Source organism: Daucus carota, chromosome 9 (genome assembly GCF_001625215.2).
Source record: "Daucus carota subsp. sativus chromosome 9, DH1 v3.0, whole genome shotgun sequence".
NCBI lineage: Eukaryota > Viridiplantae > Streptophyta > Magnoliopsida > Apiales > Apiaceae > Daucus > Daucus carota.
Window position 1 is genome coordinate 12,072,477 of NC_030389.2, and position 17,007 is coordinate 12,089,483.

Consider the following 17,007-nt stretch of genomic DNA (forward strand, 5'->3'; position numbering starts at 1 on the left):
CTGAATATTATATAAATATATTATAGATATTATATATTATATAGATGTGAACTAAGTCCTGTATCTAAGGTAAAGTGCTTTTCATTCTTTAATAAATTAAACCTTATGAACTCAAATCTGAATAAATTAAATTGTCAGAAATAGCTTTTAATTTAATGTACAACACATAATTTAGCTCTTGCAGGCACAAGTTTAGTACACACACATACACTGCTATAGAGGGTCTTAAAACCTGCTATCTCCTGTGAAATGTTCTCTAGTTACCATATTTCAGCCAACCTGCTGTACTAATTTAAATGTCTGTTATTAGGTCCAAGGACAAATCAAACTTGTAACTCGTGGAGCATTGAGCTTTGGGCTAGCATATTATTCTTTATCAAGGTATTCATCATATCTCATTCGTAACTGCTCTGATAAATGTTATTCTACTCAGTTTTTTTGACCTGCTGCGTAAAGTTGATAGTAACTAGGATGTGGTTTTTGATTTGGAGAAATTTGTATAAGTCCTATATGTTTTTTACTATTCTGAAAACTTAGCACCAGTGTTTCTCGATAATTCTTTGGATTTATCAATATAATATTTAGTTATATGTATATATAGAAATACTCTGCAGAGCATCATATCTCTGCAATTTTAGATATACAGCTGATCCTCCTTAACGAGGCCTCTATATTTAAGTACAATTCGATTTCGACCATTATATGTGTATCAAACAGAGAAATGGTATTTGGACAGAAGAAGGGTGATGATTGTGAGGAAATCAGTATATATGCATCCTTTGTTTATAATGGTGTCTCATGGACTGACTTGTAACTTGCTGCATAAAATCAGTGTATATGCATCCCTTGTTTATAAGTACTAATGCGATTGAAATTATTATTTTGAAACTATAAATTAAATTAAATGAAATAAAAAAGTAAAAAAGGATGTAGCATTGATAGATAATGTTCATCTGAAGAGGGACCATAATATTTAGAGTAGTTATGCTATTAGAAGACCTTAGATTATTCAGAATAATTAAGAAGACATAACAGAAATTAATAAGTAATTGAATTCAAAGATAAAATTTAATAATTTGTTTGTAATCTATTTGAGTATTAATATCTGACATGACACATATTTGCTACCAATTTATTTCAATACCTACTAACTTCTCCGCATATTATATAGAAATATAACATGGATCGTGCCACGTGGATGTACAAATTACCGCGGATTGCACATGAGTATGTTAGTGGTGTTAATGAGTTCATTTCATGTGCGGTTGAGAACCTAAAGAAGAAAGGCACCGAACATGGCACAGAAGAAATGATCACATGTCCTTGTCGCGACTGTTATAATTTAAAAAAGTATCCCAGTGTCGAGACTATACGTGAACATTTATTTCGGCGTGGTTTCATGAAAGATTATACTAAGTGGATCTGGCATGGTGAAGGAATACAATCTAAAAGAACGGAGACAGTTAATAGAAAACTTGAAAGTTGCGGAGATGGTATGGATACCAATAAAGAAGATGACGTAGAAAATGACAGGGTCCATGAGATGATCGAAGATGTTGAAGATCTTCTAATGCACCAGCCAGAAGTTCTTGAGCACTTGGTTGATGACTCCAAAAAACTTTTGTACCCTGGGTGTAGGGATCAGTTTACCAGGCTGTCAACTACCCTTAAATTGTGTCAGCTTAAAGTGAAGAATGGGTGGAGTGACAAGAGTTTCACTGAAATGCTAAAACTTCTGGCAGACATTCTTCCTCCGGATAACGAGCTTCCCACTTCCACCTACGAGGCGAAGAAAATATTGTGTCCATTAGGTATGAATGTCAAGAAGATACATGCATGTCCAAATAATTGTGTGCTGTTTCGCAATGAGTATGAACATCTACACATGTGTCCAAAGTGCGGAGCTTCCAGGTTCAAGCAGGAAGAAAATAATTCTTTTACTAACAACACGAAGAGGCCTCCGGTCAAGGTGTTGCGTTATCTGCCTATAGTGGAACGATTCAAACGACTCTTTGCAAATGTAAATGATGCGAAGCTGTTGAGGTGGCATGTTGAAGGAATAAAATCAGATGGGATGCTCCGACACCCAGCCGACTCACCACAATGGAGAAACATTGATGGAAAGTTTCCGGAATTCGGTGGAGAACTTAGAAACCTTCGTCTTGGCCTCTGTGCGGATGGCATGAATCCGTATCGAACTCTAAGCTCTCAACACAGTACCTGGCCAGTTCTTTTAACAATTTATAACTTGCCCCCTTGGTTATGCATGAAGCGCAAGTACATTATGTTGGCGTTGCTAATTCCCGGTCCTAAAGAGGCAGGAAATGACATAGATGTTTATCTTCAGCCACTTATTGAAGATCTATTGTTATTGTGGGATCAAGGTGAGAGGATATATGATGCATACAGCCAAACATACTTCATCTTGCGTGCCATGATTTTTTGCACCATAAGCGACTTTCCTGGCTATGGAAACCTTTCAGGGTACAGTGTTAAAGGAGCTAAAGCATGCCCGATTTGTGAAGATGCTACGATCGACATTCGCTTACACAATTGTAAAAAAAATGTATATATGGGTCATCGTACATTTCTTCCCCTTAACCACCCTTATCGGAAGAGGGAAAAGTCTTTTGATGGCACTATCGAGACTCGAGTGGCTCGTTTACCTTTAATCGGGAAGGAGGTTTTTCAACGAGTCAAAGATATCGATGTTGTGCTTGGGAAGTTATATAAAAAGCCATCAACAAGTAGCATCTGGAAGAAGAGATCTATATTCTGGGATCTTCCATATTGGGAGCACTTGCAAGTTAGGCATTGTCTTGATCTTATGTATATTGAAAAAAATGTTTGTGAAAGCATTATAGGAACTCTGTTGAATATACCTGGCAAGACAAAGGATGGCATGAAAGCCAGATTAGACTTACAGGAGATGGGTGTTCGAGCAGAGTTAGCACCGCAACCATCTGGTAAACGTACATATCTACCTCCGGCATGCTTCACTCTATCCAGAAAAGAGAAAATAAGCTTGTGCGAGTGCTTATCTACTGTGAAAGTTCCATCTGGATATTCCTCAAACCCTAAAAACTTTGTCTCAATGAAGGATTTGAAGATGGTAGGTATGAAGTCACATGATTGTCATGTCTTAATGCAACATCTTGTTCCGGTTGCAATTCGGGGCATATTGCCCAAGCACGTGAGGCTAGCTATCACGAAACTATGCTTCTTCTTCAATGCTATATGCAGTAAGGTCATTGATCCCATGACTTTAGATAAACTGCAAGCTGACATTATTGTCACACTTTGTGAATTGGAAACGTATTTACATGTAAATATACATGTAAATATTCCTGTCAGCATAGAATTTATTGGAACAGCGTACAACATATAACATGTAAATATTTACAGAATCGTTGGAATCTCGATGATTCACGAAAGAAGATTGTGTTAGAGAAAGCAGCCAAGCAATGGCGAGATTTCAAGGGTAAGCTGACAAGGAATTTTCTGCGAGCTGGAAAGGATCCATGTGAAGTTTATCATTTCATCAGCCGGGAGCAATGGGAAACATACAAAAATAGACGCGAAAGTGCTGAGTTTAAGGTAAAGAACATGGAACTATTACTAGCTTGTGTTTGGCACAACTTTTTTTTACTATATGTGTATATTAGCAAAGACTATATTGTGGCCACCTCTGTCCAGGAGAGTGCTTTCCATTCTGTTGTGCTAGAAATATATTAAATCTGATGAACTTGCTTCCTGGATTTATTTGGTCTTGTGTCAGCTTGTACACATCCAATAATAATTTCTGATTATCTAATCTTTGTACAAAAAATGTATTGAAGTTCAGTAGGTACTTCAATAGATGTGAATGAAATATATTATATAAATGTTAGTTTAATAGAATCAAAATCTGAATAATATATAAATATATTATAGATATTATATATTATATAGATGTGAACTAAGTCAGAAACCTTATGAACTCAAATCTGAATAAATTAAATTGACAGTACCTTGTTCATTTTCTTCGACAAGCAATTAGTGAGAAGGCAAAAGAAAGCCAGAAACATAATGAACATGTGCATTTTCTTGGACCAAGTGGATATAAAGCAAAACGGGCTAAGTGGTGCATTGAGGACCCCATAGCTAGTCTTGAAAACTCGGAATCAATTGACTCGTCAATTTTATCGAGTGATCGAAGCAATCGGAGTTATGACTGGGTTAGAGCACGTACAAAAAAGAAGGAGGACGGCACTTATTACATCCCAAATAGTCAGACAAAGGAAGTATTTGGTAAAATGGTAAATTATTTAATTTTGCTCTTTAGTAAATTGTGATTACCCTTTTTATGTACCATGGACATCATTATTTAGTAAACTGTTTGTTAATAATCTAACCCTTCATGCAGGGAGAGTTGCAGAAGCAAGTTGCAGACGGATCTTGGACACCACAGGGTCATGATGATATACTATCACGGGCACTTGGACGTAAGGAGCATGGAGGACGTGTTAGAGGTGTTGGAGGAGGAGCAAAAATCAAAGATGTCTTTGGATCGGGAAAAAGCAAACAGAGTGGGGTCATCTCGATGGATGAATTGGGCACGATCACACAAGAAATCACCAAGAAAGTTCAAAAGGAGTGTGATGAAAAGATCGAGATGATGAACACAAAAATTCATGGGATCTTTCAGCATTTAAAACAGATGGGTCTGTCACTTCCGGATGATAATTTCATGGATGATATCAGAAACCCAAGTCCTGATATTGTTCGAAGCAGCTGCCAGTCAATAGGAGGAGGAGAACATATATCAGAGCTGAAGGTTTAACAATTGTCTAGTGCTATACTAGCTATAATTGTCTTCATTTTCTTTATTTAATCTTCTAATGCTTTTCTACTTGTATGAAAATGCAGACACCAACTCTTTGTCGGCTTTGTGTGGTAGATAAGGTAAAAGGTAGAGTTGTTGTGGCTAGGGGCACTGTATTTCCATCGAACAATGAAGGGGGAACATGATTCATAATAATCCACTTACTGCTCAAAATGTTAGAGTTTCAGTTGATGATGTTGTACCAGAATTTCAACTGACTCCCCTTCCAGTGCCTTGTTCTGAACATGAAACGATAGGAAATGCTGAGGGTAGTTTTGTGCAGTGGCCTAAGGAGCTCGTGATCTTAGGACAGGTATATAATTTACATTAAGGTACTGAATTTTTTTTCACATTCAATTGCTTTTTGTTTTTGTGCTTCTAACTGTGATTTCTTAGGATCCCGTATCGTTGGAGAAGAAAAAAGGTCATGAAAAAACCCCAGAAAATGTTGTCACAAAGCCTGAGAGTAAAGGTTCAGCGACTGAAATGAAGAAAGGCCTGAGTGATGAAAATTCAACTCAGAATTGTCGATCTTTACGCTACTTGCTTGAGCAACCTGGTTCAAAAGGTGCAACCTTTACTTTTGAAGATGGAACAATTACCATATATGTGACATACGAAGATGTTGATCAATTTTTGAAAAAGAGCTGGTTAAATATACCCATCTTGGAAATCTATTCGAAGTAAGAGTAGTCCTTTTTAAGAAAATGTGATCTTGAATTGTTTATTACTATGCATGTTTATTCTGATATATAATGCTGCAGGTACATTGGGAAATTGTGCAACGAGCTGAATGATGATAAATTTGCATTTATGTCACCATCTAGACTAGTGATAAATCACAAGCGTGAATATAAACGTATTGATGAGGTCATTCAGTATATGACAGAGTTTTTAGTTACAAACAAAGATAAGCGTTTTATCTTTACACCATACATCCAAGAGTAAGAACTGAATAAATTTATTTGAGTATTTTTATTGACATTATAATCTATGTATGTTTATCATTTACGTGTGCATTGTTGTAGTGATCATTGGATGTTGCTTCTATTTTGTTTGGATGAAAGTGTCATTTACGTGTTTGATTCGTTGAGAAGGGAGCGGGATATTCGGTTGACAACACCTGCACGAACGTAAGTCATATTTGATTTTAATTTCAAGAAGTAGATTTTATAAAAGATGTGGATTATGTAACCTATTCTTATTGTACAGGGCATATAAACTGTATGTAGCACAAGGTGGCAGAAAGAATAACCGAAAGGAATTTCTTTGGTGTCATGCAGATGTTCAGGTAGTTCCTGTATTAATATGACTTTCTTTCCTGACATGATTCATTTTGATAGTATCTTTTGTTTCTCTATATAGTGTCCTCAACAACAAGGAGGTACGGAGTGCGGTTTATTTGTTATGAGGTACATGCATGAAATATTCCTACTTTCTCAAAAAAATCCTAATACCAATTGGAAAGAGGTAAGAACAAAATATATAGTTAATGATTCTTTTGGGAATATTAAACTCATTATTTTGCCTAAATATGTTATCATCATTTGCATTTGTAAGGCCCTAGGCCCTGGTTCAAGAAGGTATTTAAAGAAGGAACTCAATGAGGTTCGAGAACTGTGGGCTGAGTTTTTTACAGTTGAATGTCTATAATCAGGTTTGGAAACAACTTCTTCCATTAATTAAATTATTTTTTTCACTCCACTATATAATCAGGTACAACAAATTATATGTATTTGTTTGTAATCATTGAACTCCTTGTTGAATTGTTTTGTTTATATATACAGTTAGTTGACAAACTGTAATGGCCAATACAAGCTTTTTAGTGCTAAGGACGAGAGCGAAGACTTCGAGGCAGCTGGCTTATTACTGCACTGATTTCATAATTTTTAGTGTTGACATGTAATTTCACTAGAAGAATTATGGGTTGTAATACATTTTAATCTTAATGTACATTGATTAATTCTCACATTTAATTAAGTTTTTGTAATTTAAGTTTAATTAGTGCTATATATTGACTTTGGGTATTTGTTGTTGGATTTTATTTACATGAATGAATGATGCGCAGGGTTAATATATGTATTATATAATATAAATATGGCACAGCAGCTGGGAAAAAAAAATTAAAAAAAAAATACTTTAAGCCACGGCAGTTTGACTGCCGACGCTTTCAGAACAATCTTTAGCGTCGGTCGTTTGACAGGCGACGCCTATGACTTACCACAAATCATGACTTTAAGCAACAGCATATTGACTAACCGACGCTAAAAGAAGGACTTCTAGCGTCGGCTCTTTGATCGGCGACGCTTAAAACTGTATTTTAAGCAACGGCATTCTGAAGAACCGACGCAATAAACAAACTTTAAGCGTCGGTTAAAGGGTCTATTGCGTCGGCTTTTAACCGTGGCTTGGACACTTTAAGCGTCGGTCTTTTTAACCGACTCAGTAGAGACCACCCTATAGCGTCGGGTCATATACTACGCTGAAACACCGACGCTAAAGGCCTAATTTGACCGTAGCTAAAAGCCTTTTCTGTACTAGTGAGATTAGGGCTTTTTTGTATATTTGTATATATGTCTGTGTAGGATTAGTAGTGAATTTGTTGGTATTGTGACTTAATTAGGTCTGATATTGTGGGTATTGTGACTTAATTAGGTCTGATATTGTGGGTATTGTGAATTAATTAGGTCTGATTTTATATATATATCTGTGTGTAGGCTTTTGTATTAATTTTGTGGGTAATTTGATGTGGCAAATGATATAGGCCTGATTTCAATTTGTGTCAGCTTGTTCTGATTTTGTGTTAATTTTGTGACTAATTATATATAGGCAGGGGGTCATATGTGTAATGCTCTGTTATTGTGTGGTTAATTGTTTGAACAATATTTATGTAGAAGAATGGATGTAGAAGGAAAGAAATGGTTGTCGTTTCCGAGGTATAGTGAAATATATAGGCAGGGGGTGATAGATTTTGTTAGAAATGCATTTAAAAATCATGCCGTAGGAAATGAGTTGAAGTGCCCTTGTAGGAAATGTAGTAATCGATTCTGGAGTGGTGCAACTGCTATAGGTGACCATCTGATATGCAATGGACCTTCTCCACAGTGTGTTGATTGGATTCATGAAGTCTCGATGCTTAGGACAGACCGTGTTGTTGACGAGATGGAGACTGATCATATAGGTATGGGATTAGGAGATGAGTTTGATGTCATGCTACATTATACATATGGTAATGTGACTAGTAGTGGTGAAGATGGAATTAGAAAGGGATTAAATGATGATGCGAAGAAATTTTATCGACTTGTTAAGGAGGGTGGACAACCTTTATATCCTAACTGTAAAAAATTCACTCAATTGAGTTTTATAGTTAGGCTTTACCAAGTAAAGTGCATTCATGGATTTAGTGAGGCGGTCTTTACTGCGTTACTTGAGTTAATAAAGGAGGTTTTTACCGATGTAAATCTACCATCGTCGTTTAATGTGGCAAAGGGTATGATTAAAGACTTAAGTCCTGGTTACCAAAAGATACATGTATGTCCAAATGACTGCATGCTCTTTTGGGGAGAAAATGAGAGGCTGGATAAGTGCACAAAGTGTGGAACATCAAGATGGAAACTACATGAAGAGAAAATTGATTCGGTTGAGAACATGGATGTGTTAAAAGAATCTAAGGTCCCAGCAAAAGTAATGAGATATTTTCCTTTAAAGCAAAGGCTGCAAAGAATGTTCATGAGCTCTGATTTCTCTAACTCAATGACATGGCATGCTTCAGCAAGGAAGAAGGATGGAAAGTTAAGGCATCCAGCTGATGGTGAAGGTTGGCAGTTAATGGATGCCAAATATCCTGAGTTTGCTGCAGAAATTCGAAATGTAAGGTTGGGCTTAGCATCGGATGGATTTAACCCTTGTCGATCAATGAATATTTCTCATAGCACCTGGCCAGTTGTCTTAGTAAATTACAACCTTCCACCCTGGTTAATCATGAAACCGGAAAATATTATTCTATCAACCTTAATCCCTGGCCCTGTTGGAGTAGGTAATGAAATTGATGTATATATGCAGCCCTTAATTGCAGAGTTGAAAAAGTTATGGGGTGTTGGTGTTGAGACTTATGATGCAAGGTCTAATAGCACATTTAAGTTACACGCAAGTCTCCTTTGGACGATAAGTGATTTTCCGGGATATGCAATTTTATCAGGATGGAGTACGAAAGATAAGCTGGCGTGTCCTTTATGCCACTATGAGACCTCATCAAATTATCTAAAATACAGTAGAAAGGTTGTCTATTTGAACCACAGGAAATTTCTTCCTCCTGACCACAAGTGGAGGTCTGATAAGTGCAAATTTAATGGACAAGTGGAAGTTCTAGCTGCTCCTGAAATGTTAACAGGAATGCAGGTAGAGGAGTTGTTGTGTGGTTATGAGAATGATTTTGGGAAGAAACAGAAAAAGCAAAAGTGTTCTTCATCAAACAGCCCTTGCAAGAAAAAATCCATTTTTTTTGAGCTACCATATTGGAGTAGTAATATGGTCAGGCATAACCTTGATGTTATGCATATTGAGAAGAACCTTTGTGACAAAATTTTGGGGACTTTGTTAAATATTGGGGGTAAAACAAAAGATCACCTTAGTGCTCATATGGATATGGAAGAAATGGGGATTAGAAAGATTCTACATCCTATTAAATGCGGTGATAACAAAAAAGTTAAAATTAGAGCAGCAAGTTTTGATATGACAAAAAAAGAGAAAGAGATTTTTTGTTCTGTCTTCATGAATGCGAAGTTTCCACATGGATCGGTATCTAATATTAGTCGTTGTGTTTTCATGAAGGAGCGGAAGATAGCAGGTTACAAGAGTCATGATGCGCATGTTATCCTTCAATATTTATTGCAATTTGCAGTGGTTAAAACACTTAAACCTGAGGTAGCAATACCTTTGATGAGGTTAAGTGCATTCTTAAGGGGTATATGTGGCAAGGTCATCGAATTAGAAGATGTTGAAAAGTTGCAGAAGGAAATAATCGAAATACTTTGTGAGCTTGAAATTGAAAGGCATATGTTTAGCCTATTTGTAATTAAAGAGGTACCAACTCAACTCTGATAAGAAAGCAAGGTAAATAGCAAGTACTATTTAAGGAATCCGTACGAAGAACGTCAAGTGATTTATTGAAATTATATGTCTGAAGAATTTCAGGATGATGCTGCACACCACTGGAAGAAGTTCATTAATATGTTCAGGCCTCAGTGTACAAATAATCTTTTGTAGCACGTCCAGAAGTCCAGAAGGGATAAAGTTTTAATACTTTATTTATTCAGAAGATTCAATACTATTGTTACTAATGAAGAAGATCTACGAAGACACAGACTCGACGAACAAGCCTCGTTTCAAATGTTTATTTGATAAAAAATATTTAATTCAGCTAGATACAGATGAACCAGACAGTACATTTGTGTGTCAGCTACTCAGATTAAGTATTCTGCATCAACTACAAGTGGCCGTTCGATCAAGACAGAGATCTACAAAGTTTAATCTAACCGGAAGTCTCTGCTGTTGAAGAAATACAATATTATAAGTATTTATTTAATTATCTCACTAATCAAAATAATTAAATTGGTTGTATAATTTATTTGTTAAATTGATTCACCTTCGAATTAATTTAATTTATGAATTTATATAATTAATATAATTAAGTGGGTAATTATCTAATATTTATTATATTAAAACAACTGATTTATTGATTATTTGGATCGGTATGACATTCTCTGTAAATGTCATACCGTGTCTGTTGTGAAGGCTTTCTCTTCATGACTTTATAAGTCATACTGGTGTGTGTTGTATGGGTTAAAACATTCGGTATGACTTTCTTTAATTAAGTCATACCGTGTGCCTTATACAGACATACCCTGGCATGACTTAGAAATGTCATACCGTTTGTGTACTGCATGACATTGTCTGGTATGACTTTAAAAAGTCATACCGTGTCCTGATTCCAGGGATTGTCGTTTGTGTATATGACTTGTGTATTTATGACATTAAAATGTCATACCGAAGTGATCAGAATGGCTTTTGAGTTTTATGTCATACCGAATGACTTAGTGGCCAAGTCTGAAAAGTCATACCGTGCCTATGCAGTATGACATTACTTATTTATGTCATTCCTTCCTTGTTTTAGGGCATGGCTTTGTGTAACAATGTCATATCTTCCTTTGTAATGTCATTCCTAAGCTAGAAAGTCATTCCTTCTTATGTCATACCTAGATCTAAGTGGTTTGCCTATAAATATGGCTTCACTTCTTCATTTCTCAAGTGTTCAAGCATTGTAAAAGCTTTCAAGTTGTTTGTAACTTGCAATTGTTATATCCACAGTTTTCTGTGCTTTGATCACTCGATTGTTTTAATCACTAAGTTAGAATACATCCTGTCGAATTTATTCTACGAACTTTAGTGGACATTAAAACGAACCTTATTAATTATATAATGACTTAAAACATTGTTATATTAATTAATTAAAATCTGATTAACAAGTCTAATTCAAATCAGATTATTCCTCCGCGATTTTTAGTGACGATTGTATTCAACCCCCCCCTTCTACAATCGTTTCAGGACCTAACAATTGGCATCAGAGCGGTTGATACCATTTTCCGTATCAGATCCTATACACACTCTGTAACGTCCAAATATTTTTTTATTCGAATTAATTTTATTCCAAAAATTAATTTTGATTTAAAATATTTTTCTTTCAAAAATCCAAATCTCATCCAAACACTATTCACTTTAAATCCTTAAACATGAGTACACAAAAGATCAGTAGCATTAAAATCCCACCGTTCAGCAAGGAACACTTTGGCCTATGGAAGAGGCACATGTTCCTATTCCTCCGCACTGCGAACAGAAAATACATCAGGATTTTGGACAAAGGTGTTACTACTCCGATGAATGTTATATTAGCACACGAAGAGGATGGTATGTTAATACCTCATCAGGTCATTCCGATAGAACTTTCTGAGTACACGGATGAAGAGAGTGAACAGATGAAGTTAGATGACGCTCTTCAACTAATATTGGTGGAATCTCTAGATCCAGTAATGTACAATGCTGTTGTTAATTGTACAAACGCCAAGCAAATCTGGGATACGTTAGAGATTATCAATGAAGGCTCAGAGGAAGTTAGGGAAAACAAGAAAGAAATACTGATGGCTCAGTATGAACAGTTTGGTTCCCATCCCGGTGAAGGTGTTAGGTCCGGAAGCGATTGTAGAAGGGGGGGTTGAATACAATCGTCACAAAATAATCGCGGAATAAATCTGATTGGAATATAATTTTTTAATCAGATTTTAATTAATTAATATAACAATGTTTGAAGTCGTTATATAATTAAATTGGTTCAGTTTTAATGTCCACTAATGTTCGTAGAATAAATTCGACATGGTATATTCTAGATTAGTGATTAAAACAACCGGTAACAAAGCACAGTAAAACTGTGGATGTAACAAGAGCAAGTTTTAGCAAAACTTGAAAGCTTTTACAAGTGCTTTGAATTGTCAAAGTGAGTGAACACTTAGAAATGAAGAATGGTGGCCATATTTATAGGCAAAACCATTTGAACTACTAAGACAACTAAGGCTTAGACAATTAAAGAAAGACATGACAAAGTATGGCAAGCTAGGACAAACTAGTAGCTTTGTCATGACAATACAAGACAAGGTAAGACAACTAAAAGCAAAGTATGACTACTTTATGCTAGTCATGACAAAGTAAAGAAAGGAAAGACAAAGCAAACTAACACATGTCAACTTGTCACTTTCCAAGAAAGCATGCCATCGATTATAATGATTAAAGCATGGAAGCATGTGGAAAGACATGCCAAGTCTTGTACTTGGTGTGTGCTAGCTTGTCTTTGCAAAGAAAAGAGTTGTCTTGACCATGTGCTTTAATAACAAGGTAGGACAAAGCTTTTCAATGTCTTGGAGTGTCTTAAAAGGAGCTAGACAAAGCATTTCTTTGTCTAACTAGATGTAGAAAGCTTTAAAGTGATTTGTTTAGTAAATAATAAATAGAATATAATCCACTTAATTAAATTAGTTGAGTATATTCATTAGATAAATTAATTCAAGAGTGAATCAATTTACTAAATAAAATATACTACTAATATAATTATATTAGAAGTGAATATATATAATCTATTTAATATTTAATCACTTTCCTTCTTTAATAGAGCTTCTGTCTTCTTTGAAACTTTAATATCTTCGTCTTGAATTGTCAATCAATTGAACTACCACCTTTGTTTGACGTAGAATATTTAATCCTTGTAGCTGATACACAAATGTACTGTCTGGTTCATCTGTATCTAGCTGAATAAAATATTCCTCGTCATTAAAACAATTAAGCTGTGGCTTGTTCGTCGAGTCTTCGTCTTGTAAGTTCTTCTTCATAAATTGGAATCATCTGAATAAATAAAGTATAGAAACTTCATACCTTCTGAACTCCTGGACGTGCCACAAAAGATTATTTGTGCACTGAGGCTTGAACATATTAATGAACTTCTCTCAGTGGACTGCAGCAGCATCCTGGAATTTTTCTGATATAAAATTCCGATAAATCATTTGACGTTCTTCGTACGGATTCCGGTGACTTGCTATTTACTGAGCTTTCTTATCTGAGTTGAGTTGTACCTCTTTAAATACAAATAGGCTAAACATATGCCTTTCAATCTCCCCCTATTTGTTTGTTAACATAACAGGCAAATTTCCTAGAGGATAACTCAACTAACAGATAAGACAAAGGATTAAACATACAAATGTAAATAGCAAAAGTTTCTGGTATTAAATTAAACATGAACCAGAATAATAATAGATTACAAAAGGATGTTCTATGAACATATCTTACAAATATCCTAGTCAATCTATTTCACTCAGAGCGAGTGACTTCTCCTTCTTCAATATCTGACACATGAATAATAGGAGTAGACGGCTCATCCTGAGTAGGCTCTTCAGATATGGTGGATTCACCACGCTTCTTTCGTTCTCGAGCCAAGGACAGCTGGTACTGAACTTCTGTATCCACAGGGTCTTCGATAAAGTCTGATGGCTGAGTTGGGTTGATATACTTCATCTTTCTGAAGTAGTGATGTACCTTTCTCTTTGTGCAGTAAGCCACAATCTCAGCATCAGCATCAGCTTTGGCTTTCGAAGCGAAGCCCTTGGTACGCAGAAAAGTAGATACAAGAACCATCTGATTAACACCATATTTCTGAAGATGTCGATGGTCCAAGTAGAAGGTTCCAAACTTGCTCTCGTGAATGAACTTTACACAGTATGGGTTTCTGACGACTTGTGGACTATTATGAACAGCATATTCCATAAGTCGGTCACGAAGGAGTTCATTCAGATTCGAACTGCGTCGGATCTTGTTACGAGCCACCCAGATTTCAGTAAGAGATAACAACTTGAACGAATCAACTGAAACTCTGAATGTCCCGTTTCTATGAGTAGAAATGATAATCTCCCATTGATCGAGGAGATTCCTGACGCCAACAGTTATATAATCTAATTCAAAAGCAAAGGCACGCATAAACATATCCTCGTTAGGGTTTACCTCTCTTAAATCATATATGAATGATTTGAACTTTTTATCTTGAAAAGGTTCCCTTTGAGGTCCAGAGAAGATCCTCCTTGCGATGTCCCAGCTTTCTCCAACTTTCCGAGCAATATCTTCTTTCTTCTGCTTACAAGCAGCATCCCAAAGTTTCTGTTTCTCCAACTTGATATGCTCATCAGTAATCTTCTTTTCATCCACCAGCCTTTGTAGTTCACGAAGCTTTGCCTTGCTAGCTTCATGTTCAGCTTTAAACTTTTGAACCCTTTCCAAGTGCTCAGGGTCAATAGGCTCTTGCTCGGTGAATAAAAATCTTTCCTCAAAATGACCTTCTTCTTCAGCTTGGAAGTAGGCAGCATCAAATGCATCATCATCAGCAACATCATCAGGAATGTTATCATAATCTTGATTAGAGAAGATGTCATCAGATGCAGGCATTTTGCCTTTAGACTTGTCATGATTAGCTGCTTCAGAAGAGTACTTTGAACTTTCTTTCCCTTTGCTTGCTCCACCCTTATCCTCCTGATCTTTGTCCTTATCCTTCTCCCCCTTAGTTGAGGGATCCTCTGGAGTTGACTGAGCTGTAGACTTAGGAATCTTCAAAAAATCAACAACCTGGGCCAATGTTTGCTCCACGCTATGAAGTTTTGACATACAAAGCTCATGATTCTTGTCAATCCGAGAGTAAATACCCTTGACATGTTCGTCCATTTTCCTTTGTAGAGAAGTGTAGGAAGTATCAGCAACTTGCTTCTGTAGAGTGACTAGCTCTCCACTCTTCAACTTAGCATTTTCAGCAAGAAGTCTTTCACATTCAGCTCTGAGGGCAGCCATTTGTTCCTGTAACAGATCCGTGTTGGTGTGTGCACTCACCTCACGAACACTCGAAGAATGATCTCTATTCTCACGTGCATGTGTTTCGCTCGGTGTTTGCCTTTCTTCACTCGTATTTATCACACCGTCACCAGTACCTGTATAAACTACCAAAGTTCCCTGAGATGGAACGATAGGTAGTGAAGGAACAAATTGTCCTTCCGATGCCTGTGAAGGCAGATGTACTTGCAAGCTGCCAAGTAGTCCCTGATCAATAAAGAAAGAGTGATCAGAAAAGTTTTCATTAAACATGTTTTGAAAATCTGTGCACTCATTAAGTGTAGTAACAAAAGGATCAGGTTGAGTGTTTACTAGCGTGAGTGCTAGTGATGTGCTTGACTCTTTACAGGGTACCGCGGTAGGACGGCAAATTTCAATAAACGCATCCTGTTGAGAGAATGAATCTAGAGACTGTATATTTACCATTTCAGTATCCAAATCCTTTTGGGAGGAAATGGATGTGGCTGCAGTTGTCTCAGGTTCATCCACCCTTAGCTTCTTATGAGACAGAGCTGCGGGTTCACGAATCATAGCACTCCCACTCCGTTTCCGGGCTACCTTCTTAACAACAGGTGTAGTAGTGTTGGTAGAAGTGTTTGACGAAGAACCAGAGGTTGAAAAGAATTCATCAGCTGGGTTATGAACTTGGGTGTTTTCAGGTTCAATGCTGGTAGTCTGACACACAAAACCAATTTCACAAACATAATCTAATACATCAACAGTAAAATTAGATGAAAAGTTAGAAAGTACCTCAGCTACCTGTAAGTCGTCACGAAAGTTCTGTAGCTCAATGTCGATGTCAGAATCAGCTGGCAGTGGCTGAGAGGTTGATTGTGTTTGGGGGAAGTATTGTGTTTGGACATTTGAGGGTGTAGGTTCAGATTGTGATGGAAGGATAGATGATTGTTGTACAGGGAAGAAGTTGTGTTGAGGTGGTTCTGTTTCAGGTGGTGGTGAAGGGTGATGTAGAGGTGATTGGTGAGGAGAGTAGTGTGAGGATTGGCTAGAGGATTGGTAGTCTTGGATGAGAAGAAGTGGTGGAATGTGATGTTGTTGTTGCATCTCTTGTGGTTCTGGTTGTTGTTGAGGTTGTTCTTGTTGAGGTTGAAATGGTGGAAGTGGTTCTCCTGGTTGAAGTTGTTGCAGTGGTTGAGGAGGTAGTGCCACTTGTAGCTGATATGGCTGTAACTGTGCATTGAACTGTTCCAGCATAAAAGGAGTGACAGTGAGAGGAACCCGATTATGTTTCTTTGCAGCAGTAAGTATGGTCATCAGCTTAGTACAAGACTTAGATGTAGGAGCCACTGGTGAGTTCATGTAGAAGATCTTGTCTTCTTGAGACATCTTGTCATTCAACTTTAGCATTATTCGTCACATTCCGATTCCCTAAGGGACCCATCTTCTTGATAATTTCCTTTAGAAGAATCTCCCCGAAATTGATAGGACGATTATACGATTTTTGATTAAAAACATTTAAAGATAAAAACTAAAATAAAAACAGTAATATATATATTACACAAATATTTTGTAAATTCCAACTTTAATTAAATATAAATATTTATGAACTTAACTTTAATCCAATAAAATGAATTAACTTAAATTCTAATATTTATGCTTAATTAATTTTGAAGAATACAAAATAATTACCAATAATTATCTAGATGCTTAGAAAATAA

At 36.4% G+C, this 17,007-nt stretch overlaps 4 protein-coding genes across 7 annotated transcripts; 3 read left to right on the forward strand and 1 right to left on the reverse strand.

The window, feature by feature from the left end:
* Nucleotides 1-1,180: 1,180 nt before the first annotated feature.
* LOC135149417 (uncharacterized) lies at nucleotides 1,181-3,735 on the forward strand. The gene is made up of 3 exons (XM_064085133.1): nucleotides 1,181-3,325; nucleotides 3,406-3,597; nucleotides 3,697-3,735. The coding sequence occupies exons 1-3, from the start codon at nucleotides 1,181-1,183 to the stop codon at nucleotides 3,733-3,735; spliced, it is 2,376 nt and encodes a 791-aa protein (XP_063941203.1).
* A 258-nt stretch (nucleotides 3,736-3,993) lies between these two features.
* LOC135149353 (uncharacterized) lies at nucleotides 3,994-6,835 on the forward strand. Of its 4 annotated transcripts, XR_010287778.1 has the most exons (7): nucleotides 3,994-4,174; nucleotides 5,735-5,808; nucleotides 5,893-5,997; nucleotides 6,077-6,155; nucleotides 6,230-6,334; nucleotides 6,425-6,521; nucleotides 6,652-6,835. XR_010287778.1 is itself a non-coding variant. In XM_064084931.1 (6 exons), the coding sequence occupies exons 1-5, from the start codon at nucleotides 5,678-5,680 to the stop codon at nucleotides 6,515-6,517; spliced, it is 513 nt and encodes a 170-aa protein (XP_063941001.1). In that variant the 5' UTR covers nucleotides 5,634-5,677; the 3' UTR covers nucleotides 6,518-6,521; nucleotides 6,652-6,835. The 4 variants fall into 4 exon arrangements, 2 of the variants coding, with proteins under 2 accessions (XP_063941001.1, XP_063941000.1); XR_010287777.1 differs by lacking the exon at nucleotides 3,994-4,174 and having other exon boundaries at nucleotides 5,634-5,808; nucleotides 6,230-6,276; XM_064084931.1 differs by lacking the exon at nucleotides 3,994-4,174 and having other exon boundaries at nucleotides 5,634-5,808.
* Nucleotides 6,836-7,762: 927 nt separating this feature from the next.
* LOC135149418 (uncharacterized) lies at nucleotides 7,763-9,964 on the forward strand. The gene has a single exon (XM_064085134.1). It carries the CDS (start codon nucleotides 7,763-7,765, stop codon nucleotides 9,962-9,964), a length of 2,202 nt encoding a protein of 733 aa, XP_063941204.1.
* A 3,807-nt stretch (nucleotides 9,965-13,771) lies between these two features.
* On the reverse strand, nucleotides 13,772-16,696 carry LOC135149419 (uncharacterized). The gene is made up of 2 exons (XM_064085135.1): nucleotides 15,529-16,696; nucleotides 13,772-15,429 (listed from the first exon to the last, which is right to left on the reverse strand). Exons 1-2 carry the CDS (start codon nucleotides 16,694-16,696, stop codon nucleotides 13,772-13,774), a joined length of 2,826 nt encoding a protein of 941 aa, XP_063941205.1.
* Nucleotides 16,697-17,007: the final 311 nt, after the last annotated feature.

Coding starts and splice junctions, on each gene's coding strand:
- LOC135149417 (XM_064085133.1), top strand. CDS start 1,181: ATGGATCGTGCCACGTGGATGTACAAATTACCGCGGATTGCACATGAG. Junction 3,326..3,405: donor AATTGGAAACGTATTTACAT/GTAAATATACAT, acceptor AAATATTTACAG/AATCGTTGGAATCTCGATGA. Junction 3,598..3,696: donor GCGAAAGTGCTGAGTTTAAG/GTAAAGAACATG, acceptor ACCTCTGTCCAG/GAGAGTGCTTTCCATTCTGT.
- LOC135149353 (XM_064084930.1), top strand. CDS start 5,678: ATGTCACCATCTAGACTAGTGATAAATCACAAGCGTGAATATAAACGT. Junction 5,998..6,076: donor TTGACAACACCTGCACGAAC/GTAAGTCATATT, acceptor CTTATTGTACAG/GGCATATAAACTGTATGTAG. Junction 6,156..6,229: donor GGTGTCATGCAGATGTTCAG/GTAGTTCCTGTA, acceptor TTCTCTATATAG/TGTCCTCAACAACAAGGAGG.
- LOC135149418 (XM_064085134.1), top strand. CDS start 7,763: ATGGATGTAGAAGGAAAGAAATGGTTGTCGTTTCCGAGGTATAGTGAA.
- LOC135149419 (XM_064085135.1), bottom strand. CDS start 16,696: ATGCTAAAGTTGAATGACAAGATGTCTCAAGAAGACAAGATCTTCTAC. Junction 15,430..15,528: donor TATTGATCAGGGACTACTTG/GCAGCTTGCAAG, acceptor TAGTTTATACAG/GTACTGGTGACGGTGTGATA.